Here is a 25,865-nt window from a genome sequence, read left to right on the forward strand (position 1 = left end):
ATATCAGGATACATTTTCTTCATTATTAAGACAACAAAGTGTCAATACACATCGATAGGGCAGCTGTGGCCTAGTGGTTAGGGCTTCGAGCTCGAGACTGGAAGGTAGCCGGTTCAATCACCGACCAGTCCGCAGTTGAAGTGCTGTTGAGCAAGGCACCTAACTCCCTCACTGCTCCCCGAGCGCCGCTCACTGGCATGGCAGCTCACTGCGCTGGGTTACATGTTCTACACCTCACTGTGTGCTGTGTGTGTTCACTAACTCACTGCAGAATTGAATTTCCCCTTGCGGTACTTAAAGGGTTCTTAATCTATAATGATTATGCTAGGGCTGCAACAATTATGAAATTAATCGTCAACCATTTTGATGTTTGTTTGTTTTTTTTTCAATAATAAATGATTGATTCTTCAGCTTCTTAAATATGAATATTTTCTCGTTTGTTGGCTCTGTATAAGAAAGAAATTGGGAAAACTGTGTTTGCGGGACGATTGTAGAAAATTCAAGACAGATGAATCCATTTCGAAAATAATCATTAGTTGCAGGCTGAGTTTACGTATTTTACAAACACACTTTCACTCTGAGACGTAACGCATCATTTCCGTGAATGTGTCTGTGTTTAACAAGTGTTTGTTGTTTTTTCCATCAACGAAGGCGTTTAAAACCACAATTTCTTCATCATTCACTCTGAAGCAAAACCTGAATTGAGACTTCTTTTTTTTTATTGTGATAATATTTTTGGTCATGTCACCCAGCCCGAGGTGTATGTCCTTATACTTTATACATAGCAATACATATATATATACTTATGTATACTTATAATTAGGAATGGCACAATATCACTGTGCCTGATTATGATATCACAAATTCCATACCGATATCAGTCAAATACAGTCATTTTAGACCTTTTGAACTATGAAACTGTTAACAACAACACAGCCATTTCAAAGATAGAATTCTCAGTATTAAAAATTTACATTTTTAACAGTGTGTGCATATGTGAAGCATATCATATATATATATATATATATATATATATATATATATATATATATATATATACACACATACATATATATACACACATATACACACATATACACATATATACACATATATATACACACATATATATTTATATATACACATACATACACATATATATATATATATATATATATATATACATAAATATATACACATATACATATCCAATCCAGTGTTTTTCACCAGTATCAGCTCATTATAGCTAATTATCATTACAGTTTATAGTGTTGGAGTAAGTTTAAATTAGTTTAATTAAGTTTATATAGTCTTTATTGTTTTTTGTATTACATGTACTTCACCTGTTAAATGTTTCCACATGTTATACTCCAATACTGTGACATAAAAGCAACAGGTGTCTCTGCTCAAGCGATCACTTGCATGTGTTTTAGTAGAAATGATCGCATCTTCAGTGTGAGTCAACTTCACAGAGGCTTCTTCTCAAATGTTAGATGTTTTTTTTTGGTTTTTTTTTAATTCAAAGCTGCTTCTTACCTTCAGACAAACCAGAAGGAGCAGTGCACTCGTCCTCAAACAGGCTTCTCTCATCTCTGAGCACCTCAGTGTGATGTGACAGCGCAGAGACTCAGCTGTGATTGTCCGCTTTCTGTGCGTCCGTGTGTCCAAGTGTGTCCAGTGTTCCACTGCGCACCGCACTCCAGACTCCAGTTTACAAACAGAGACAGCGCGAGAGAGACGCAGAGAGACAGAGAGGAGGGGGGGGGGGAGGCAAAAGTCAGCCAAGAAGTGCCGCAGACGACATGACACTTCACGGTCGCGTCTCGATATTTAGTTCCCCCGGCGAACACGTTGCTGCTAAATTTATGTTTGCATACCAGACGTGCGTCAGGAAAAAGGGTCTCACCCACCTTACATTCTTAAAGAAACACAGTCCCGGGCCGGCGCGCGCTGATAGGCTGCACACACAAGCACTGTTTGAATTAGAACTTGATGGTTGAGGGTGATGCGTTTACACTGCAGGTCGTGATGCACAATTCTGATAGGTCAACTACATCTGATTTTTTATTTTTTTGGAGGTCCTGTTTACATTATCTTTCAAAAGTGAGTCATATCCGATTGATAATAGGAGATTCACAGCCTGCATGAGTCCACTGGTTTGAGCCCTAATGTGGAAAAAAAGTCATGTGATCATAGATAGTGTACACGTGTATTTACATAATTTGCCCCTGTCCTTTTTGTGTGCACATTGATTGAATTTTATTTTTCTTAGCAACAGAAACAACAAAATTTGTCAGACAGTTGGCTAGGTACATATGTGAGTGATATACAATTAGGATATTCCTTATCAGTACAATGCATAAGAGACAAGCCAATTCATAAATGAATAAACCCTTAGTCACTATTCTGAAAAATCTCAGATGACACAGCACCATCCTATATTTAAGGAAGCACAGGTTACATTCATAGTGGAATACCAGATCTGTCCATTTAGGGCATTGGTTCTCAAAGTGTGGCCCACGAGACAATGGCGGCCCGCAGAGACATTTCTGGCGGCCTGCAATGAATTACAGTTGATAGTTTTAATCCAGGAGCTACTAAGCTTGTTAAATGTGTATTGGACATTACTGGATGCAGACCAATAAGTGTAAACTGTAGAACTGCAATCTGGTCATTAAAATTATTACAAATGGGATTTCTTTCTGTTTTTTTTCCTTGTTTTTTCCTTTGGCGGCCCTCATATCTGATTCATATCTGATTTATATCCACATATGAATGAGGCCTGAATAACAGTAAGTGTGTTTACATGCACAGTAAAAAAAAAAAGAAAAAAAAAAAGATTATTATCAGGTTTTTGTAGTTATCTGGTTATTCAAGTGCGCATGTAAACGGAATAAACCGATATCATTATCAGTTTATTGCCGTTATCGTTTTTTTGGAAAAAACCTGTTTAAGTTTAACACACCTAGATTTCTGTCAATAATCTGATTTCTTAGAGACATGTATACACCTTTAACAGTTTATTCCAGTTACCCGATTATTGCCTGTAATCGTTGTTTTTTTTTAGTGTGCATGTAAACACACTCACTACATGCACCTACATCTGATTTGTGCCACATGGGACGAAAAGATCAGAATTGGGTCAAATGCAGTGTAACTGCAACTTCCATCCTTACATCAGGCTGATATTAGAAGCATCAGTAGAGCGCTCACTCACACAAACATAACATCTCCAGGTATTTTTTTTTTGTTCTCATGCACAAAAGGTCTGTTTTTAATCTGCTCCCACTCAATATGATTATTCCAGACTTCTGTGTCTGGTTTTCTCCGCTTTTTTTTTTCTGCTGCTACTGCTCGGATTCAACACAGTATGTTTTTATTGGACCGTGCGTTCGATCAGGACTCATCGTGCTAACAAGACATGCTGATACTCTTCACCTCTTAAAGGTCCAGTGTGTGATATTTAGAAGGGTTTGAAGATAAAAACTGGAATGGACAAACCTGCCAGAGCAGAATAGAAGCTCTCCACACCAACAAAGTGAAGGCCACCGTAGTTCCCTGGTGCACTTGGAAAAGGGCTGATAAGATATGTCCATAATGTTTATGTCTTAAAGGTCCAGTGTGTGATATTTAATAGGGTTAGAAATGTTTGTTTTTTAAGTGTATATTTTATCCAAAATAAAATGTGTTTTCTTAGCCTTAGAATAAGACTTTAATATGTACCTTAGCCAACAGCTTGTCTATAAAAACTCAAACAGACAGACCTGCCAGAGTTTGCGTTTCGCATTTTGAAAAACAAGCTTCCCGCACAAACAAAGAACGACCTCCTTTCTGGTATGTGAAAGCCACAGTAGTTCACCAATGCACTTGGGAAAGGGAGGTATGAAAATTAGATGATGACTACTGGCATTTTCGGGCTTTTAGGGACTTTTCCAGTCTTACTAACCCTTGCTTTAAAGTTACTGTCTCTATTTGGTCAATTGCAGCGTTATGTGGACAACACAGAGTCAAGTGGACGTGCTGCAGTCAGAATGTACACTATCTGTGTCGTGTGCCATTTAAGCTCTCATGAACTAACATCAGCAGGATAGAAAGGAACACTTGCTCTTGGGCTTCTGCTGGAATTCGATTGAAATCATCTGTTGTTTCTGATTTACTGTGATGACATCTATATTATATCTTCAATAGAAATAGCTGTTTCTTTTTGGTTTTTGAAGTGATTTAGTGAAGGTCTGCAGCGCATCTTTGGATATGACATCCTCCCGCAGCTGTATTCAAAGACGACTGCTTCATATTATGTTTTATTTTCAGTCATTCCGTTAAGGTTTTTGAAGCTGAGAACCATGTTGCCAGGGCATTGGACCTTGTTTGTTGCATGGGAAGCTGTCCAGAACCACCTTAGCAACGTAATGTTCCTCAGCAGTGGTAGATGTCCTTTGAGAGGCACACAATCTACAGCAGGTATGTGTGGTATGAGCTACCTGAATTGCTGCCTGACACGCAGGCTTAAATTCAACTTAATCTCTATTAACACGCAGAACAGAGGAATGTAAATGTTTATTTCGACAGAGAGGGGAGGGGGGGAAAACTTTACCTGAACACAGAGTAGGGGGTTAAATTCAACTCATTTCCACCTCAAGGTAAATTATCACCCTTAATAGCTCCTTGACATCCAAAGCATATACTACGTAGCTGCTTATGCCACGCATGGAAAGTTCAGTCTTTGAACGAGAAAAAGACTCAGGGAGCCTCTTGTTGAACTCTGGCCACCTCCAGCACCCTGAGAGCAGGAGATAATGCTCCGAGACATGAATAGTTTACATTCACAGCCACGTCCTCATGTTACAAACGCTGTTGCTCTCACTGATGGACATGTTAAGCAGGATCACTCACTGGAAAAGCTCCCATCGGCAGAGCCACAAAATCACAGCCCCAGGTACAAATGTGTCTGAAATAGTGTCCGTCAGTTGTTTGCACGACTGATCTTACAGGGACTTTTGTGCGCTGGAGGGCAAATAAAGGGTTGAGGCGACAGCTAATGATGGTCTTTTTTTCGCTGAGATCTTTTGTTTGACCGTAATGACGGGCTGAATGTCTGACACTTAGAGGCCCTGCTTTACATTTAGGCCTTTTTTGAGACGCAGGTTCAGCCTATGCATGAACACACAAGCATTCAAGTAAGCCCCAAAATAGAGTCCTAGTATGTACAGTACATGTATGTGTTGGTTTCTCTGGCTAAACATACACTGAGCAGCCGCTCAGTCACCTCCTTATGAGTAACCCAGTTGTGTCTCCCTTTTTGCTGACACCAAACACAGCCGTTTGATCAGTGATATTTGGCCCGAGAGTCAAAGCGCTGCTTGTCACATGTGTTCAAAGAGAGGGCAGGAATTTGCCAGATACTAGCTGAAAAAAAAAAAAAAAAAAAAAGCCCTTTACGGGACACCACCAGGCTTGTTTTTGCACCAGAGAGGCAGCTACTGCAACACATTCCGCTCCTAGAGCAAACATATCCAGTGTTGACTCTTTTATAGTTTGCCATGTTGGGAAATACACTTATTTGCCATGTTGCCAAAACGTAGGTGAGAAAACTGATACCTGTTAATGACGCTTGTTAAATTTGAAGCCGCTGCCGCATGTGCCAGCAGTTACCTTAAATAACTCAGACAGGAAACAGCCATGAAACACCTAAGCTCAAATTATTTATGTCATTTCATGAAGCTTCAGCCTCACAGTGTCAACAACACTCCAGGAACAAACTTCTTCTTATCCAAGACATCGATGTCAATACTTAATTTCCAGTTTCCTGCCTTAACATGTAGTATTTACTTCCTCAGGTACAAGGTTGGCAGTCAATGTGCTGGAAGATCACAGCTGGGGAATGTACAAATAACATTTAAAGTTTGTTCGCTACTGAGGTGCAGGGAATAGAATATGAAAGTGCTTGGAGCAGGAAGTGAACTCAAAAGCAGGACACTGTTGTCAGATGTCTGTTGTAGAAAGCAATTGTTGTTTACTCGTCAAAAAGTTAATTGCGCGGGCAGTCAGGATAAGTAAAGGTACAAGCGTCACAAGGCTAAAGTCAAATAAAACAATAAGGGCCATATACTGAAGACTGAAGAGGAAACATTCTGGAAAACTATCTGGTAAATGAATATACTGTACATACTGGCAGAGGATTGATTGATGACGTGTGGCTAATAGAACACAGGTGAGAGTCATCAAGGTGGGGCACGTCATCAAGTGGGAGTGGAGCAATAACAGGAAGCAAACTGATCTGCAACAGGACACAACTGTTAGTTCCAAAATAAAATAAGAAGTGGAACGGAGTGAAGCAGATGTAACATGACAGATCTGTCCCCTCCCTTGTTTTTCCGACCAAAATAAAGTTGAGTGTTGACAACAATCCTCTTACAAAATTCTCTGCAAGAAAGTGAAATAAGCAAAATCCATCCAAAGCTCCATCTGTTCTTTTTTTCTTTCTTTTTTTTACTTATTGCACAAACAAACTCCAATGTGTGTTGTTGGTGTTGTTGTTGTGGCACCTTGTTGTCGCTCAGCATGTACTTTGCCACCACTTCGTTTCTCGTCTGTCCCTGATTGCCTTTACAGCTCTGAGGAATTTGGCACACTGTATGTGTGTGTGTGTGTGTGTGTGTGCGTGCGCCCGTGTGTGTGTGTGTGCGCGTGTGGCGGGAATGCCATGGAGGCTTGCTGAGGGTACAGTAACCTGTCTCTCTGTCAGCGTAGATCTGTTTCAGCTGCAGTCATCGCGTTCCATCATGCTTGTCATATCCACTGCATGCTGTCTGTGGGCATCCGGCCACAGACACGAGTGAAATAACCTTCACAGTGGGCACAACACTCTCGTCTATCTATCTATCTACAAATGCATCACTAGAACCACAAAATATGCTGCGAGTTGCATATATTTACCTAAATTATGTACCAATCAAGTTCCATGAAATTGGGATTAGCATGAACTAAAATCCAGGATTCCTTACTTTCTAATAACCAAGTGAACCCGAGAGACACTATTTAATTTTAATTTAATTACAACTCAAGCATAAAAACAAAAAAAAAACATCCAAAAGGTTCAGAAAAGAACAGCAGAACAGGACACTATTGTGTTGTGGATGAAGAATGGACGCTGGCAAAAGAGTTAGAAATTAGCTAAACATCCCCCGGGATGATCACTTTACACTAGAAAAGTGCTCTATTGAACCATTTTTTTTAGCTTAGCATTAGCTTTTAGCATGCTACAATTGGCAACAATTGCTGCCCTGCAGCAAAAAGACTTGTATTTGCCACCAGGTCAGAACAAGGGCCTTTCTGTGTAGAGTTTGCATGCTCTCCCCATGTGTGCGTGGGTTCTCTGGTTTCCTCCTACAGTGCATGAAAATGCACAGGTTAATTGGACACTAACTTGACCATAGGTGTGAGTGTGAGAGTGAATGGTTGTTTGTCTCTATGTGTTGACCCTGCGATGGATTGGTGACCTGTCCAGGGTGCGACCCCAAGCTTTTGCCCTATGTCAGCTGGGATTGACTCCAGCAGCCCCCCAACCCTCATGTGGAGGATAAAGTAGTAGATAATGCATGGATGGGGAAGTTGGCAAATTATATCTAAAAAAGTGTCTTCGTATGACGTGTTACTTTTAGTTTGTATGAACTTAATTTATTTGGATGCTACCAATTAAAGTCATTTTCTCTGTGGCTCTCTCACCGATAGCCTTATATTGAATTTGAACTAAGGTGGAGCTCCTCTCCTTTGCCTTGTCCAGATTGATTATTGATATTAGTTAGGTAAGATTTCGGGGTCATACTCATAAACACATGTGCTTTAGATTGTGTAAGAATATTATAATTTAGTCTTGAGGGTCATGCAACACTCCAGCTTCAAACCAGACTTCACAATGAATTTGACTCCTGTCCATGTATTTGCCTCAGATTTCAACATCTTGTTCTGCAGAACACTGGCTGACCATTGAGACCACCTGGGCAGAGTTCTGGTTCAGTGCATGTTTTCTGTTGACTGTATCTGTGTTAAAAGAGAGGGAGGCGATGGACAGCTTGGCCGCCTGTCAGCTGCCACTCGGTTCCCATTATGGATTCTCTCATGTCCAAGCCCCATTCCCTGGGTTTCTCCAAACTTCTACATGCCTCAGGTACTGTTTCAGAGGCCGGCTGAATGTCTGTCTGACCAAGAAAGTGCAATCGAAAAAAGCCCAAAAGAGAGAAACCAGAAATGAAGCAAGTGTTCATTTCCCACGTTGTTCTTGGCTCCTGTCTGCCCTCGAAGACTTGAGCGAACACTTCCAAAACAAAGAGATTGTCTGTGTAGGTGCCCAAACGTCCAACCCACGCATATATGCTCACTTGCACACTCACACTCTGGGACATGAAAAATGTTATTCTAATTCCTTCTAAGAGCCTATTTAAGCAGCTGTTTTCTGTAAACACTGGCTCAGACAGCAGAACTCGGACCTTTGATTTTAGATCACTCTCACTTATATCATAATTACTGGGATTCAATGTGGTTTTCGGCAAGGGCGCCCAGAAACTAAAGCTGTATGCAGATGATATTATGGTAAATTAAAGCGTTTTTTTTAGCCTTTTTCTTTACGTAGCTCCCCCTTGTGTCGAACCACTTTATCCTCACTGTCTTAAAAACTCCCTCCTCCCTCTCCCTTTCCTGGCCATGTGCATTTGTTTTCAACAGAGCTGGGGAACACAAGGTGGAGCCATGTCCATGCAGATGGAAGAACAGCCAACAAAATACCAAACGCAAACCAGCAACAGACATGGAGCCAAATGCCTTAACAACAATAGCAAACATCGGCATCTGTTTTGAATGCGTCTGTGTTTTTCAGTTCTTGCCATTCAGAAAAATCTGGTCGGGTACTCTTGTGTGGCCTCACTCGGTCAGACAGTCATTTCCTCTTCCTCGTTTGCTATGACAACAGGTTTTTTTCTCCTTCTTTTTTGCTGACTCTGCCATGAAGAACATCTAAAATGACACTATCGCTGCCTTGATCTTTAACCCGTATCGGTACGAGTCGGCAGCAATGATCTTGCAAGGCTGATTTTCCACTAACAGACAGTAGGGGGAGCTGCAACAAGCCATTCAATAATCACAATCGCTCTTAAATTAGGGGACAAATCCAGCATAGTTCTGCTTTAAGGAGAAATCATTAAGGTGGAAGTGAGTGTGGTCCAGCATATAACATGGAGGATGTCATTTTCAAAGTCAGACTGACCTTTTCTCACACTTTTAACCCTGTGCAGTTGCTGACCCATTTCTCTCAGTGGGAAATGTGTACGCTTAACTCGGATGGTGCAGCTAATGAGCCAAGTCATTATTTGAGGATTATGGTGGACAGGTGCACAGAGCCCTTCTTAACAAGACTCTCATGTCTTGTTGTTACAAATCTGTGACTAATGCCCCGTGTACAGATCTGCGATTTATTACAGGATAAAGTAATGGTTATTTCAAGGGAGAGGCCATCATCTTGTTAAGATGTATTTCATCTTTGCATGCATAGCCTCTCCAGCATTAAGGGTTGGAATGAAGCTGGGAAGAATAATAGCGCCGAATCTGGCAGCAGGGATGAAAACGTTTTGTGGCTATTTTTGCTCCAGATATTGACGCTCACTCAACACAAGAATACATCCATCAATTGATCAAAATGAAGCCCAGACCTTTCTTAATGATGGCAGCGATACTCACGTCTTCTATCTACTGTTACATTTCTGGGCTTGAGTTGTGCAAATATAATTTTAAAAAAGGATAACAATTCATGTTTTTTTTTTTCTTTCCCCCCTTTGCTTTAACGTGACTGAACACAAGCAGGGCTTAAAGATAATGGCTGCCCTCCAGCGAACAGCTGCAGTCTTGATTGTGATGTAAACTGATCAGCGATTTAAACGATGATTTTTGCAAAACACAAACAAAACTGAACTGAGCTCTTTCTCTTGGATTGGTCGCCTGTCAATTCAAAAAAACTGTCCAGGACTGTTGAACACACACATACAGAAACATAACACAAACTTTATGACTCTCAGGCTACAGTTACAATAAAAGTCAAGAGGCCTAAACAGATTCTGGTCAGACAGTCTGCATGGTTCTTTACGCAAAGCCTTGTGAGAGATTTGGGAATAAAGGCTGCAAACAAAACACATCAGCAAGAAAGTCCAGGTTTGTGACCCCGTGCAACCTAGGGCCACATACTGTATGTGAGTGGGTTTTATCCAGGTTTCCCACAGTCCAAAAACATGCAGAGGTTAACTGGACACTCTAGATCAGTGGTCAGCATGGCAGCACATAGGCCAAAACCTGTCCAAAAAGATTAACCGAGCCAAAGAGCAGTTTTAAGACACGGGTACATTTTTTTGCATTGAAAAGATTTAGGAGGAGTTCATCGACTATGACGAGTACCTGCAACACATTTTTGGGACTCTGCGAATTGATCGTTTCATGTTTTATTTTGAAGGGTTTAGACGCCTGTGGTGTTGACAGTGCTGCCTTGTCGTCGGACTGGCTGAAATTATGAACATGAAACAACAGGAAGTGCTGTCACCTGTTATCTCGCATGTCAAAATTGAATGATTTTGGCTCATTCACTTGTATAATGTTAGATTAAGAGAGCTTCGAAAGGGTGCAGTGGATTTGAGAATTAAAGTAGTAGAGGGTCATACGGAGGTCTAGTGGTTAGCACTGTTGCCTCACAGCAAGAAAGGTCGTAATTGGACGCTCTCAACTGACCGTAAGTGTGAATTTTCAGGGATTTGCTTCAGCCCCACCGCCCCCCCACCCCCCACCCCCCTCACATGGAAGATAAAGAGGTACACAATGAGTGGCAGTGACCTTTGTCATTGTTCCTAATCCCTAAGTGTATTAAATGAATCCTTGGTGCCTCGTTACAGGTTCAGTCATGGGGCTACACGTGTGACAGCAGATGTTTTTGTGGCCAGTGAACCACAGACATGTTACTTTCTTTTTTCCACCTTTGAAGCCACATTTCTACCTACCTCTCTGTCTGTTTCTGTGTCTGCACTTTCCCTTTGTGCTCTGACCGTGTGTGATCCAGAGGTGTCACTATTTCCTAGTAGTCCGCAGATATCTTTTACCCAGCCAGGAAAAAAAATGTGACACACTGCCCACAGCTCTACCTGTCTCTGAGTCTCTGAGTGCACAATGCCTAACCCTAACAGTCCAGTCCAGTCCAGTTCAGTTCATTTCAATAAACGCACCCTTTTTGCCACCTGCACACCCTATGGGAAACGGGCAGAGCTACAGTACCATGACTGATACTTCTTTTCATCTCAACTCTCAAATAGAAAATGAGAAAGTGGGGGGAAAAGATGGTGGCTCAGGTTTTGTACTGGCTTTTTCCTTTTTGGAGCTGTGCAGAAATGTGTTCACAAGTGTCTCTTTCATGCTTCAATCAATATCATGTTCACCATATAAAAAATGTGGGTTGCGTATAAATATAGATATAAACCACACAGCTGCCCTGTTTAAGGGAGAGAAAAAAAAGAGAAGTATTTTAAGCAGAGTGTTTTGTGAAACTCATCACTCCATAAAAGTAATGGAAATATCCCCAAGTGGCAGCAACACAGGTTGTTAAAGCCTCTGCTGAGAAATAACTTAGCCTACTCTGGTGCCATCTAGTGGTTGAGATTTGTCAATACATGGAAATAAGTTCACAAAATACGAGACGACTGGTTTTCAGAACCTACTCAGGGCATAAGATATAACAGTTGATTGATTGATTTACTTTAATATCCCCAAAGGATTTCTCTAATATGATATCATATTAGAGAAATTTGTATATATTTATTTAGATTTCTGAATAGTTTGGACCTTGAAGATTACCAAAATCATTAAACTTTTTTTTTAATTCAAGCTCAGTATCACTAGATTTCACTTTGAAGGCAAAATTGCTAATTATACGCAACTTTTGTGATTTTACTGCCTTCTAAGGTTAAAAAAAGCACTAGAGTGACACTGGTTTGGTGTGAATAACACAACCCTAGTTTGCAATTTATCGTGTTACATCTGTATAAATAATATTTAAGCACCGGCTACTCTGCGGTGGTGGGAGGGGCCCCCAAAATCAAATTCAGTTTAGGGCCCCGTAACGGCTCGGGCTGGTACTGCTGTTTAAACTATAGGTAAAAACAGGTATTCAATGTACTGTATTTAATCGTTATGTTATATACAGGTGACCATATATATTAAATCTACAATATATATTTCTGCAGCATATTAACCTTCTTGGATCGTCTTTAATTGTGTAATCTTTCTGCTGTTATGTTACGTTGCCAGACAACAAATTTGAAACGTGGCCGGGGATTTTTTTTTTTTTTGGGTTGTTAAACTTTGCCCTTTATCTGACGGACAGATAACTCATCACATGACTTTGAATAAGTCATGTTGGGACAGTGAGCTGAGATAACCTCGACTGTGTCACAGGAAGTGGGTCAGGGCAGTGCAGCACACACTCGACTGTAACTGAAATAAACCAACTGTACCATGATCATTTATATTCTACTGAAATCACATTTTAATGAAAATACATGGTGTGGAAAATGTAAGCAGTGTTTAACAACATGTTAAAGCATATCAGGTTAGGATTCAAATCTCTGGACTAATATGAGAAATAATGGGCATACAGTGGTTCTAAATCGAAATCCATTTTGAACACAGACCTGGGATTGAGCAGATTTACAATCTGAACATGAGTGAAAACAGTGGAGTTTGTTGTTTCAGCTGTGCAGAGCTGTGCCCACTGTCAATGAAGCTGTTTGCTCCTTTTTAATTTGAATTGCTCCCTCAGTAGCATCCTCGCCTGATTAAAATTTAGTGCCTGTGGTTTCCTGCAACCAATATCTTTATATACGCTGTCTCTTCCAATTTTGCAGGAACTGAAGTTTGATAAATGAGCCCCAAAAGGGGTTTATCTACAGAATCCGGGAAGCCGTGTGTGTGTGTGTGAGAGCCAACTGCTGGGTCTGAACTCGTTTCCTCATGCCGCTTCCAAAGAAACTGAATTTATTTATATTTTAATAACACATAAATGTAATATATTTTCAGAAATGAGTGCTGACACTGGTGAAGAGTTTTCACATTGGAAAAAAAAAAAAAAAAAAGAGCCACACATCTGGCTCTGATGAGCTAATGGCGAACACAGGCAGGGCTGATCACTGACGTATGGTGCTATTCAGGACATGAAATTACTGCAATTATTCAGAAATACATCCGGAAGATGAGTTATTCTGGTCAGATTTGCGGAAATTTTTTCGAGATGCAGCCATGCAGTGTGTACAGTGGACCGTACTATATTTATAGACTTCTTGCACAATGGCACTTGTATGCATATGTGCTTCTTTAGACCTCTTGCTTTTAGCGACTAAAAGAACCTGAACATTGACACAAATGCATTTCCAAAGGCCTATTAGATGAAATAGACCATTAAAATCTCATCCCGTGATCGTTACAAACCCATCCAGGAACTGTGTAACTCACCTCACTTGAGCCGTAACAGGACACTTGGCTCAAATAGACACCAAATAGACACATATAAGGTGTATAAGGTCTGTGTATAAGAGCCCAGGGGCTGTAATTCGATGTGTCTGCTGGATTGTGAAAATTTAAAAAGCTAGTGCTCTAATCTAAAATCACAAGAGGCAGAATCTGAATTATTTAGGGGGTCTTGTCTTTACTGGAAGGCAAAATTTGCTTTCTTTATTTGAGGAAAGGCACTTAAGTTTGAATGCACATGAAGATAAAGACAACATTATTCTAAAATAAACGTACACCTGTGTTACAACCTACAGAAATAATTTAATCCAGTGTACAGAAACAGTGGTTGGTTAGGGTTATTTTGTGGGGGGTTTTGACCATGTCATAATAATGGTAGTAAAGTGGTAATGGGGAGTCAATAGCTATTATGTTATAATATCCAGGTAATAAGAATCAGGATTATAAGTAATAAGTGTTTTGGCTGAGGAAAAAAACAGTGTTCATTTTTAAGGAAAATAAATTGAATGAAATAAAACATCATTAAAAAAAAGGCCATTATATACAATATAAATAGAAACACAATCTGTAATAGTGATGATAGGGGCCACCATCAGGTTAATAAAAAATAAAAATAAAAATTACCACATTAATCCTCTCTTATATCCCACATACATTATCCTTTGTTATTAGCAATTTTTTTTATTCTGGAAATAAGCTTTTATTAAGTGATTGCCATAGAAATAAGATGGTTACAAACGTATTAGCTTTACTGTAAAGTATTTTAAATCAAATGTTACCAAAATGAAATATTATGCATCTTAAAGCTTGCATTCTAACGCACAGTTATAAACCTGTAGTTCTGTGTGGTTATTTTTCCAAATAGTTTTAGAGTTAGATAATGTGTTTAACTCAGTCTGTGGAAAACCTTATTAATCCTCCACCGACTTGGACAAAATGCCACCGACATGAGCCTGCTGTGATGTGAACGTGTCAGAGCCCGCGCCTCGTGACGGCTCTTTTCGCAGGATTTTCTTCCACTAAACTTTTACCCCTTTTACCTTTGCCCTAGAAACGATCATCCCGCGCGAAGTCTCGCGATAATTCGCGCTGTACAAATACAGCCGCTGAAGTCTCCCACCGAGTATCTGACATCTCACTGAGAAGACACACAACACTGAGTAAGTGCTGCTTACAAAACGACAACTGTCATTTAACTTATTCAAATATATATTTTTTTAACTTTTATTACCGTAAATAGAGTATCCTGTGTTGTATTGTGACCCTGAAGTTGAGCTTTCAGGTTGTCTTCTCTCTCTCTGTGTGTTTTATTATTGCGCAGACATGGTAGCAGCTGACGTCATCGCCAATCAGGTAAGTCTTTGAAGTATTTATAACAACTATTTTATGTAATTAATGTCATGTTATTAATATATTACTATTAACATAACGTGCATTTGATGACATGTTACTGCCGTTTAGGTCAAATTACACAAAATACTCATCTAAAAGTCAGAATAGCTCAAAAGGAAGAGGCTGCAGGTTAGGATAAGAGAGTGAAAATACTTCGGGAAAACCATTCAAGTAGAGCTGCAACAACTAATATTGATAATAATAATAATAATAATAAAAAAAACATTAAAAAAATGAATTTGCTGAATTTTTCCAGCCTTTTACTTAAAATGTATCTGCAGACAAGGTCTGAAACTTTATAGAATAACTTCCACATCACAATTTATAGTGTGAACTTGGTCAGAAACTTACTTTACAACAACAGTCGTATTGCAAATCTACAAATCAATATGTCACAAAGATGATCAAACTCCAAGTATCAGGGACTTCCCACATGTTTTCAGGGATAAATGAAGCCTTTCTTTGATAATCAGACAGAACAGTCCATCATTCACCGCAGACATTTACAGGAGGCAAATATTTATCTTTTTTACTTTGTTTTTTTTTTTTTTTTAAACCGCAGCATGTGATTTAAAATAGTTAAGTACAATACTGCAAACATAACATAGTTACATATCTGTTTAACACACAAAGAAAAAAAACAACAGTAAATCAATTCAAGACTGAATGTCAGATTGTCAAGAAGAGTCTTTCTTGATTTATCACCATGTATTTGATCTTCTCCAGGTGTAACACATTACACGAATCCTTCAACCACACGTCATATGTGAATGTTTTTTTCTCCTGATTACGCTGGAGTTATGCTGTTCTGAGAATCTGAATTTGCATTAGTGGCTTGTTTCTCTCCTTCAATAAAGGATCAGTTGTTTAGAGCCAACTGTGGTATTCAACAAACAACCCTTAAGCCCATTTATAGATTAACCAGTTAATAACAGTTTGTTTAATAGCTTAAAACGTTTCTCTTAACTGCAAAAGTTTGTTCTCATACATATATTTTCTATATCAGCTCTTTGTATTGTCTTCCAGAATGTGGTGGAGAGGGTGACCAGCCTCCCCCTGGTCAGCTCCACCTACGGCCTGGTGTCCAGCATGTACTGCAGCACCAAAGACACCCACCCGTACATCAGGAGTGTGTGCGAGGTGGCGGAGCACGGGGTCCGCACCATCACCTCCGTGGCCCTCACTACTGCCTCGCCCATCATGGACAAGCTGGAACTTCAGAGTAAGACTTTGGTTCGACGTGGTTTCAAAACGTATGAGACGTCAAAACGAAACCCATGACACTGAAGTGAAAGTATGAGGACAGTCGTGTGAGTGTGTGTGGACTATCTTGAGTCACACAGGAAGTTCGAGTTGGGCGGTGTCCTGTTGTGACTCATCGTGATCTTTCACCCAGTTTCCCCTGTTCACTCATCACACTAAAGCAAAGCACAGAAACTTTATTAAACTGGGTTGTTTGGGTTTGGGTCGACGAATAACTCGGCAGAATTTTTTCAAGCCTTTTACTTAGGATTTCTGTCTTTTCGTTTTAAATTTGGTCATCAATAATATATCTAGAAATGACTGGTCAAAATCACTGGATTGGATTAGGGATGCATAATATTGGACCATTATCCAATATGGCGATATATTGGGAGTACTGATTTGTTTTTCCGTTGGCCCAACTGCAGAGGGTTCATTTAGTTTCTTTTGTTGTGAATTTAACACAATATTGTTCATACTCATGTAATTTTAGATGTAGACATACATCCAAAATAAATAAACATTAAAAAAAAAATAGTTAGCTATGGCACTAGCATAGAAGTCTAGCAGCCTATTCTGCATACTGTCATTAATCATACTGGGGACCTTGACGTGCTTGCCGATATCCGATAATTCATTTTAAAGCCAATATCAGTCGATACCAATGATATTGTACATCCCTAGATCGGCCTATAACAGACATTTTAAGAGAATACTTGTTACACAGTTGCAGAATCATGTAAAGTAAGTAAATGATTTTGGTATCGATAGAGGTTGTGATATTGTCATCAGACATGAAAAAACGATATCGAGCCATCACTAAATACAGTACATCTCTTTTCAAGTCATTAAGAATAAATTTAGGTGTCACAGATACAAATTGTAGTAAAATGGTCAGAAGAGTTTATATTTATATTTCGAAATGGTACAATGGGATCATTTTCTTTCTTTTTTGATCTAAAGAAACTTGATCAGATAAATGTATGATTTGCTTCCTTCCATTGTCGTCAACAGTTGCCATTGCCAACAACCTAGCCTGTAAAGGTCTGGACAAGATTGAGAAAACCTTGCCGATTCTTCACCATCCCTCCGACGAGGTATGTCTATGGATTACCAAACTAAAATTGCACAATGTCCTAAATCACAGTTGGCCAAGCTCCTCAGGGTTTATCCAACATGACCCATGTTTCTCAATAGCCGTCCAATTGCTCAATCATTATGGTGACATCAAATTTGTCCATTCCTCTGTCCCCCCCCATCCAGATCGTCTCCAGTGCCAAGGACGCGGTGAACACGGCTAAAGACGTTGTGACAGGCACCGTGTTCAGCGCCAAGGACACTGTGTCAGACACTCTGACCAGCGTTGTGGAAAGGACCCGAGGCGTAGTGCAGGATGGGGTGGAGAAGACCAGGACTGTGGTCACTGGGAGTGTCAGCACAGTGCTGGACAGCAGAGTGGGCCGGCTGGTCAGCAGCGGAGTGGACACAGCCCTCAGTACGTCTGAGAGCCTGGTGGAGCAGTACCTGCCTCTGAGGGAGGAGGAGCTGGGTAAGTGGGGCACTATGAACTTCTGACCCCAGGTGATGGGTGTGGTTTATGCTTTGAGAAACTTGGATTGTAACTTGCCGACGTGAATCCTGACAGCTCAAGGGCTAGAGTACCCAATACCTATTTATTAGGTTAACTGGACACTCTAAATTGACCTCAGCCATATCCTAGTGCTGATCCTAATAAATGGGAGAGTTGCATCGGGAAGGGCATAAAAAAAACTGCCAAATCAAATATGCAGATCACTGAAAAAGCAGCCCTGAGAGAGCAAAAAACTAACAAAAAACTGCAATAGGAACTTTATTTCCTATCCTATTAAAACATTCAGCAACAGCCACAAGATGCCATACTTTTACAGTTTTTATAAGATTATATGAATTAGTTTTGCACTTTATAAACCAGGATATACTACAACAGAGGCTATTGAAATGAAGCATGTTTATCTGCAAGCTGTACAGGCAGTAGCTGGATTATGTTGTCAAGAATGTTTTTGCTCGAGTTTCAGAGAAAACAGGGCTCCTTTATGCTTTTCTGCGAATCTGAATTTGCATTAGTGGTTTGTTTATCTCCATCACTAAAGGAGCAGTTGTTTAGCGCCAACTGTGGCATGCAAAAGCTCATAAACAACCCTTAATCCCTTTTTAGGGATTAACCAGTGAATAAGTGTTTGTTTAATGGCTTTACTAAAGCTACTTCTAACTGCAAAATGTAACACTATAGTGTTTTATATAATATTTTTTACTGGTTTTCACGGCTGAAAGGCTCACTGACCGGCTGACATGTCTACGACGACGCATTACTTGGGTATCTTCTAGCATTTCGCTCTCTTATGACAGAGCTGGAGGCAAAGACCGTGAAAGGATTCGATAAGAGCGAGCTGAGCTACTACGTTCGACTGGGCTCCCTTTCCACCAAGCTGAGGAAGCGAGCGTACACCAGGGCTGTGGCTAAAATCCAAGACGGCAAGCAACACAGCATGGACTTCATCTCGCAGCTAAACTCCACGGTCGACATGGTGATTCTTCATTTCATTTTACATCCGTCAGCCAAAATTGTTAACATTGAATCCAGTCACCGTCTTAAATGTTGTTGCTCTCTGAGAACACGAATGATTTCAGACTTGTATATTTCGTTTACTAACATTCCACGTCTCCATAGCCTGAGTCAGAAACCAGTGCAACAGGGACCAGTTTTAATTAGGGCAAATCATTTGGTCCAAAAATGTCCATAAACCAAAATTATTTTTAATTTATTTACCTTTAGGATATGGAGGAAAGAAAAAAAACACTCACATTATTGATTAATTGTTGCAGCTGTAGTTTTAATGTTGTAGCAGAGCAGCGTCCATCATTGGTTCTTTACTTTCCTTATAATATGGGAGTGCTTTATATTTCAACTAAACTGCTGTGTTACATTCATTAGACATTTTCCCCATTATCTAAAGTAGTTTACATAAGAGCTTGTTTTTCCAGATTGAATACGGCAGAAAGAATATCAGTGGGGCTAATCAGATGGTAAATGATAAGCTGAGCTCTCTGATGACATGGAAGTCCAAGAGGTCAAACCAGGAGAACAGTCATGAGGCAGAGGTAAGGAGGTGGAAACACTAACAGAGTATTTCAGTCCGTTTTGTGAATTCCGTGTTTATATGACACAAATATGTCACCCTTCCACTCAGGTCATCGAGTCTCACACCTTGACCCTGGCACGTTCCCTCACTCAGCAGCTCCAGACCACCTGTCTGGTCCTTGTCTCCAGCCTGCAGGGCCTCCCCAATCACATCCAGCAGGAGGCGCTGTCCTTCAGCCACTCCGCTTCAGAGGTCTACACCAACTTCAGCATGGCCACATCACTGGGAGAGCTGCCTGACAGCATGCTGAGCAGCAGCAGAGCGCAGCTGAGGAAAATGAATAATTCTCTCGACAACGTCATGGATTATCTGGTCAACAACACCCCGCTCAACTGGCTCGTCGGTCCGTTTTACCCCAGCATGGCCCCTGAGCAGACGATCACGCCGGCCTCTGCTGTCAGGAGCTTAGCTAAGTCTTCCAGCTTTTCCTCCACCCAGCGTCACAGGGAGGAGGAGATGGAGTCACTACACTCCCAGCAGCAACAGTAAACCAATGCTGCTGTCCATGTTCTTGATCGTTTAGACACTCACCACAGCTCTGATGTAGTTTCATAATTAACTTTTTTACCTTTTTAAAAATTACATATTTTGCTATATTTATTTTACTCGTCCAAGTCAAAGTTTCTTTAAGAAAAAAGTATAACAAATTAATTTTGAGCCAATCTGTGAAAACTTATTTTGAGTTTAATCCTACATAAACATTAAACCAGTTATTTATAATCTTTTTTTTTCTGTACATGAAAAGCAAAAGTTGCTTTAATTCACTGTGATTCTTTTATAGACATTATTTCAGGATTTACAGTTCAGACTATTAAAAAGATTGACTCAAATTAATCACATACAAGCTGAACCTTTGAAATTAATTACAGATTTGGATACTGACGCTGCAACAACCACTGCTTTGAGAGATTTTACATGCTGTATCATGGAAAAAATGTTTGTTCAGTCACAAAAGATATCACAAATGAGCTTTATTATGTATTTTAATATTTTAAAGATTATAAACAAATATAATAAAAAATAAAAAAATAAAAGTTTGAAACATAAAACCAATGCGTTCAGGCGTCTTTACTCATCGCTGGCAGCGACTTCGCCTGGACAGATACTCCATTAGACTCTGAAATGTCCCAAAGTCAAATACAGTTTTGTATTTTAGGTGTGTAAGAATATATTTTTTGAAAAATATTCTGGAGTACTTTGCTCTGAAAACATGTGTTTTTTTTGTTTGCTTTGCATTACCGTCAGCTTCTGAATCTGGCACCACGCAACATCATCCATCATGTCCAGGTTAATTTCATCCTTGGTCTCTTCAGAAAAACTGACAGTCTAGACAAAAGAGAAGTAGATACATGTTACAGTTTTCTAGGAACAATGGCTACCTGGTAATGGAATCCTAAATTGGGGTTTGGTTTATGTGTGGTGACTGCATCACACATACTACTCAGTCACAAGAGTTAGGTACATACGTATTTGAACAAAGACACACATTTTTAAATTTTGTCTTAGTACACTACTACAATGAATTTGAATTGAAACGATCACATTGTGGACTCTGAAAATGGACAATAATGTAGAAAAATGCTTGGAATTCCTCAACGGTTAATGCAATTATTTTTGTTCGACCCCTCAAACTCAAGCGTGTCCACACTTTAATCACATCTTGCTTGCTTCATTTCAGATTCAATGTGGTACACATAAAAACGCAAAATGTGTCTTGTTAACAAATTAATTCAACAGCTGGTAAGAAGGAGAAGAAGCATTATTGTACCTGGCCCTGGGCTGTGGTTACAGTGATGTGTGCAGCCGAGCCTGCCACTGAACAGTGGAGGTCACCAGTGGAGACGACAGACCTAGGGACAACATCAGCAGCCTAATGAATTCCTCATATTGACAAGTACCAACAAAAACACTAATTTGAATCAGAATGTGCAAAATATCATCTGAGGGGAAATGATGAAACCGTGTGAACCTGAGTTTGGGTTTGATCTGTTCACTCGTCTTGGTCAAGCGGCTCCGAGTTCTCTTGACAGTGGCCGCGGAGCCTCTTTGGAAAAAAAAACCCCAGCAATGTCAGTGTCACCTTGATGAAGACACTACGTACAACCTCACAGCAGTCTCACCTGAGATTTCCAGTGCTGTTACTCCCAGCTAACGTTCTGGTAATTTTTTTCCCACTAACCTATAAACAAAAAATAAATCATCAACCAACATCTTACAGTCCAGTGACCTTTGTTTTGGCCCCACATTGTGCACAAAACAAAGTTAATTCACTTTAGAGCCGTTTATTTTTTCATAATCTATTAATCGTATGATTGTTTTTTTCCTATTATACGTTTGGTCAATAAAATGTCAGAAAATGTTGATCTGTGTTTTCAAAACCTCTAAATGATGATGCTCTCATCAACACACATTACTCAGTTTATGATGATTATTAGCTGAATGATGTGAGAACAGCTCAAACAGATCAATGCTCAACTAGTTCATTCATTTAGTAATCAATTCATCAATTAATCATTCCTACTAACAATAATTATCATCATTAATTAGTATGTATATTCTCCATAAATCAATTAGTTCATAACAAAAACTTTTGATTGGTGTTTCCCAAACCTCACAATGTCCTGAAATGTTTTGTTTTGACAACAAACCAGAGATATTTACTGTCTGAAACTGTTCAATTAAAATGATCCTAAAATTTTAAAAATGTTGTTTTTTAGCACACACACTGTATGTGGCACATGGTGAGAAGGTGAGAGATTACTACCATAGACCAACTACCTTAGGTGTCTTGTTCGAGGATTTCTGGACCGCGGCAGACAGGACTGGTGGAGAATCGGTTGATTTTACTACAAGAAACAAAAGTTAAAATCGTCCCACAAATAAAATGGACAAACCATCGATTGGCAATTATTTCAGAAAAATAAGTCACCTCTTTTACTGGGTACTCTCTTTAGGGGTTTGTGCATCTGGGGAGACTCATTCTGCACAAAAAGGGACAATTATGTCTGTTATAATAATAATTGAACATCTAATGATTTAGACACGTGATATTTGACAATACAGCATGATGATGAAATGTTGTGGTGCTGCAGGAATTCAGTCTTCAAACATTGTGCTTTTCTAATGTTCTATTTGTCAACAGATCCTACAAACGATGTCATATCATCACAATTTGACAAGATTCAGGTGACATTATTTCCATTTGGCATTTTAATGTATGATAGTTATTGTATTCAGTAGCACAGAATATATTATTCTTCTCTTCGTTAGACTTGCTGTTTGTTTACATCCGCGAGTCCATCAACATGGCCGCCACGTCCCAGAATGCAACGCGACGCCCAAGCCCGATTCAAGCCAATAACGAAGAAACATTGCGGCTTTTATCGAATCCTTTCCTTTCTTTTAGTATTTTTGTGTATACAAAAACTGGATAAAAAAAATTCAACAGTATTATGTGTAAGAATTACTTAATGTGAAACAAATTAGAGAGAAGTACATTTAAAAGTTGTTGGGTTTTATTTTACTACTGAGGCAAGGGGCAGTCATCTTGAAATCTTTTTGAAAGCTACTAGACTGAAAGCTAGCATGGGTTAGCGAATTTCAGGTTAAACATGTAACTTTTAATAGATGATGCCAAATCCTATCTTTATCTGTCAAGATTAATCACAACATTATTTTTTTTAACCATAGTGCAGCTCTGCAAGGGCAGTGGAAGTCACTGAGCTCACCTTCATCGCAATGGAGACATCACTTGCCGAGATTTGCTCTTCTAAATGCAGGAAAATGTGATAATTAGAGACAAAACATGTTATTTATCTCAGCTAACTAGACTTACGTTAACTAATAAGACAGAAAACACGTCTCACCGCTGATTAAATCTCCAATGAGGGTTTTAAGTAGAGAGGGAGGCATCTTCATCAGTTCCACTTTGAAGACCTTGTCCACTGTGGACAACATGTTCTCCATTTTGGCCTCCAACTCGTTCATGCGCTCTTGCGCTAATTAGAAAATACACGTTTCTTGAGTCAGTTTTTCTCTCAGAGAAGTTGTAAAAATATATATATTTTTAAATTAACATTATGTCAGCAATAGAAACGACCAAACCTTCTTTCTCAAACTGCTGAATGAAGGGCACAAGCCTGCTGTGCCGCATTTCCCGGCTCAGCTGCTCTTTCATCTGGACATTTCCTCCATTTCTCGTGCGTTTCAGCGGCATCTTCATCCACGCGCTGCCTCGCGCTGACATCAACGTGAGTGACGCGGCTGGAACAACACGCACATGAAACTGCAGGTGTCATCAAGGTATTCATACGCCAAACCGGAAACGCAAATCACGAAGCTCGTCAAGGGACTATTTCGCTTGGCGGAAGCATATTGGCAATGCTTTTTCCTTACTCTTTTTATGTATTAAATGTGTTTTTTATACAGTGTATAATATAACTTGACAAATATAAAACCAAGAGTAAAACAAATGTGTTGAAAATTTGTTTAAATGCTACATAAATAATAATACTACAAAAATCAATGTTAATCTGACATAAAACAATGCAAATTGACAAAAACAGATACATTTCACTTTAAATCAGTTCACAAATTCATTTATTGCAGCGCATTTAAGTGTAGACATTCGATTCCTTTCCACAGGACGGTAAGAGAGATCACTTAATCTTTTGTTAAAGAACAATGTTTCCTGTACATCCTCAGCCATAAGAAGACCAAATTTACAAAGTCACTACAAGGTGAAAACCCTCAAGACAAGAAGATTAAAAGGGTGAGAGGGGATAGTTAAATCGTAAAAATGCTGTTTTACTATTACTACACTGACTGCAATCTAAATACCAATAATACAAAAATAAATAATTGAATATTTCTTTTTGTTTTGGAGGGGGTAGGGGGGAATATTGTTAATATTCTGAGGTGGTGCCATCCCCTCATTCCCACTGGTTTAGGTCAGGACTACAATCTAAGAAGTGCAAAATGAAAATGTTACATCTGTACATGTCAGCAACACTTGTTCTGCTTCTATAACCACTCCCCAAAAGCTCATCACAGCACTTCCTGTCTGTTTCAGCATTTAGTGGAATGTCATGTCAAGGCCATCGGTTTCTCACACACAGTATCAGCTGTGCAGAAAATCCTTTTTTTTTTGCTGCCATAAATAGTCAAAGCTACTGCATGTAAACCATAAAAGGCATCCTGTCTGCAAATAATATTCCTAATTTAAAACATCTTTACTGCTTCCTTACTATGCATGAGTGAAGAAAAGCCCAAATGCATGCAAGTTATGGTTGTAATTCATAAGAATAAGGTATATAGTAACAGAGTTACTGTTAAAAATGCAGACAATTAAAATACAAGCTGGACTGATCAATGCGAGACTGAGGTTCTGCACTGAGCTGCTGTTTGTCGTTTAGAACGTGGGTCTTGATCATGATCAGTAGTGTGGCACACGTTTCTTTTTCTTCTTATTTTTACTTAAAACTGATTTCATTGTTATTTTCTTAAATAGCAGGTTTTAATCAGAGACCGACACTTCCCTATGACCTGCTCTGATTGCAAGTGTGGAATGTTGTGGATCGGTTTTTAGTGATAATTGAGTGATTGTCTTCTCCCATTTACATGTCTGCTACCGACACATATTTACACAGACAGGAGCCTCATCCTGAACAAGTACACACACAGTGAAACATTTGATAAGACTTGGGACACAGGCAACGCAACTTCTTGCCTCCAACAAAGTAGGCAACTCTGGTTTCAGATTTCCCTCTAATAGAAATATGTACAAAAAGACAAGCGAATATGATGCTTTTTTGTTTGTTAGAAAGTGCAGAGAGCAACAGTTAAGGCTTGTACAGTCTCAAAAAAAAACCATCCTGATTTAATATGGGAAAAGCAAAATTGGGGAAAAGACTACAAGACCAGGGAGTTGATGCCATGATCACACGCGCACACACACACACACACAGCAGATATGTCTACACCATAGGGGCAGCAAATACATTCTGTACAGTGATTAATCATTCTATACACCCACTATATATAGTAAACACCAGCTAGTCCCACCAGTTTTACTTCTCCTGTTGAAGGAGACATCAAAAACAGTCCCACTTGACGGCGTCTGCTTAGAAAATCTAAGAAAAACTAGATACGGTAGTAAAAAAGAAGCAGACAATGAGGATCTTTCAAAACAGAGGGTAGAAGAAGTACCATGTTTGGACAACCGGAGGTGCTAAATCACTTTTTTTTCCTCGCTCACACCCCACGTCACCAACCGATCCCTTCTCTCCTGCCGTTACACATGACCGACGAGATATTCCATCTTTGCTGCAGGTGCTGGCAGTCAAATGAAAAGGGGTCCAAAGCATTTAAGGCACCACTGGACGCTGGCGGTGGGCGGTTTGTCGATGCGGTGCAAAGATTTGAGCTGCTCGGAGCTCAGTTCATCGTAAGCCAGCTGGTACTCCCTGTCGAAGGCCTCTGTGGGTATGAGGAAAGGGGGTAGAGGTT

At 39.7% G+C, this 25,865-nt stretch overlaps 4 protein-coding genes across 4 annotated transcripts in view; 1 reads left to right on the plus strand and 3 right to left on the minus strand.

Moving 5' to 3' along the window:
• LOC310939431 (ADAMTS-like protein 1) overlaps positions 1-1,655 on the minus strand; it is a gene marked incomplete at its 3' end in the record, with an annotated part of 97,757 nt that extends 96,102 nt beyond the window's left edge. Inside the window, exon 1 of the mRNA XM_083904186.1 lies at positions 1,537-1,655. Within this exon, the coding sequence (XP_083760312.1) occupies positions 1,537-1,590 (54 nt within the window). The 5' untranslated portion in view covers positions 1,591-1,655. The remainder of the gene's footprint in view (positions 1-1,536) is intronic.
• Positions 1,656-14,664: 13,009 nt separating this feature from the next.
• On the plus strand, positions 14,665-19,847 carry plin2 (perilipin 2; the record flags this gene model as incomplete). The annotated part of the gene is made up of 8 exons (XM_083905994.1): positions 14,665-14,705; positions 14,867-14,898; positions 15,964-16,159; positions 17,194-17,276; positions 17,443-17,728; positions 18,565-18,743; positions 19,201-19,317; positions 19,407-19,847. The coding sequence occupies exons 2-8, from the start codon at positions 14,869-14,871 to the stop codon at positions 19,845-19,847; spliced, it is 1,332 nt and encodes a 443-aa protein (XP_083762120.1). The 5' UTR covers positions 14,665-14,705; positions 14,867-14,868.
• Positions 19,848-20,430: 583 nt separating this feature from the next.
• Positions 20,431-23,574, minus strand: cdca9 (cell division cycle associated 9; the record flags this gene model as incomplete). The annotated part of the gene is made up of 10 exons (XM_083906005.1): positions 20,431-20,475; positions 20,598-20,684; positions 21,127-21,208; positions 21,328-21,402; positions 21,479-21,537; positions 22,137-22,204; positions 22,288-22,339; positions 23,087-23,127; positions 23,225-23,356; positions 23,463-23,574. The coding sequence occupies 10 exons, from the start codon at positions 23,572-23,574 to the stop codon at positions 20,431-20,433; spliced, it is 753 nt and encodes a 250-aa protein (XP_083762131.1).
• A 412-nt stretch (positions 23,575-23,986) lies between these two features.
• The window catches only part of dennd4c (DENN/MADD domain containing 4C), a 38,647-nt gene continuing 36,768 nt past the window's right edge, over positions 23,987-25,865 (minus strand). Inside the window, exon 34 of the mRNA XM_083904849.1 lies at positions 23,987-25,835. Coding sequence (XP_083760975.1) covers positions 25,699-25,835 — 137 coding nt within the window. The 3' untranslated portion in view covers positions 23,987-25,698. The remainder of the gene's footprint in view (positions 25,836-25,865) is intronic.

This window comes from Microchirus variegatus (assembly GCF_963457635.1).
Source record: "Microchirus variegatus genome assembly, chromosome: 2".
Taxonomy (NCBI): domain Eukaryota; kingdom Metazoa; phylum Chordata; class Actinopteri; order Pleuronectiformes; family Soleidae; genus Microchirus; species Microchirus variegatus.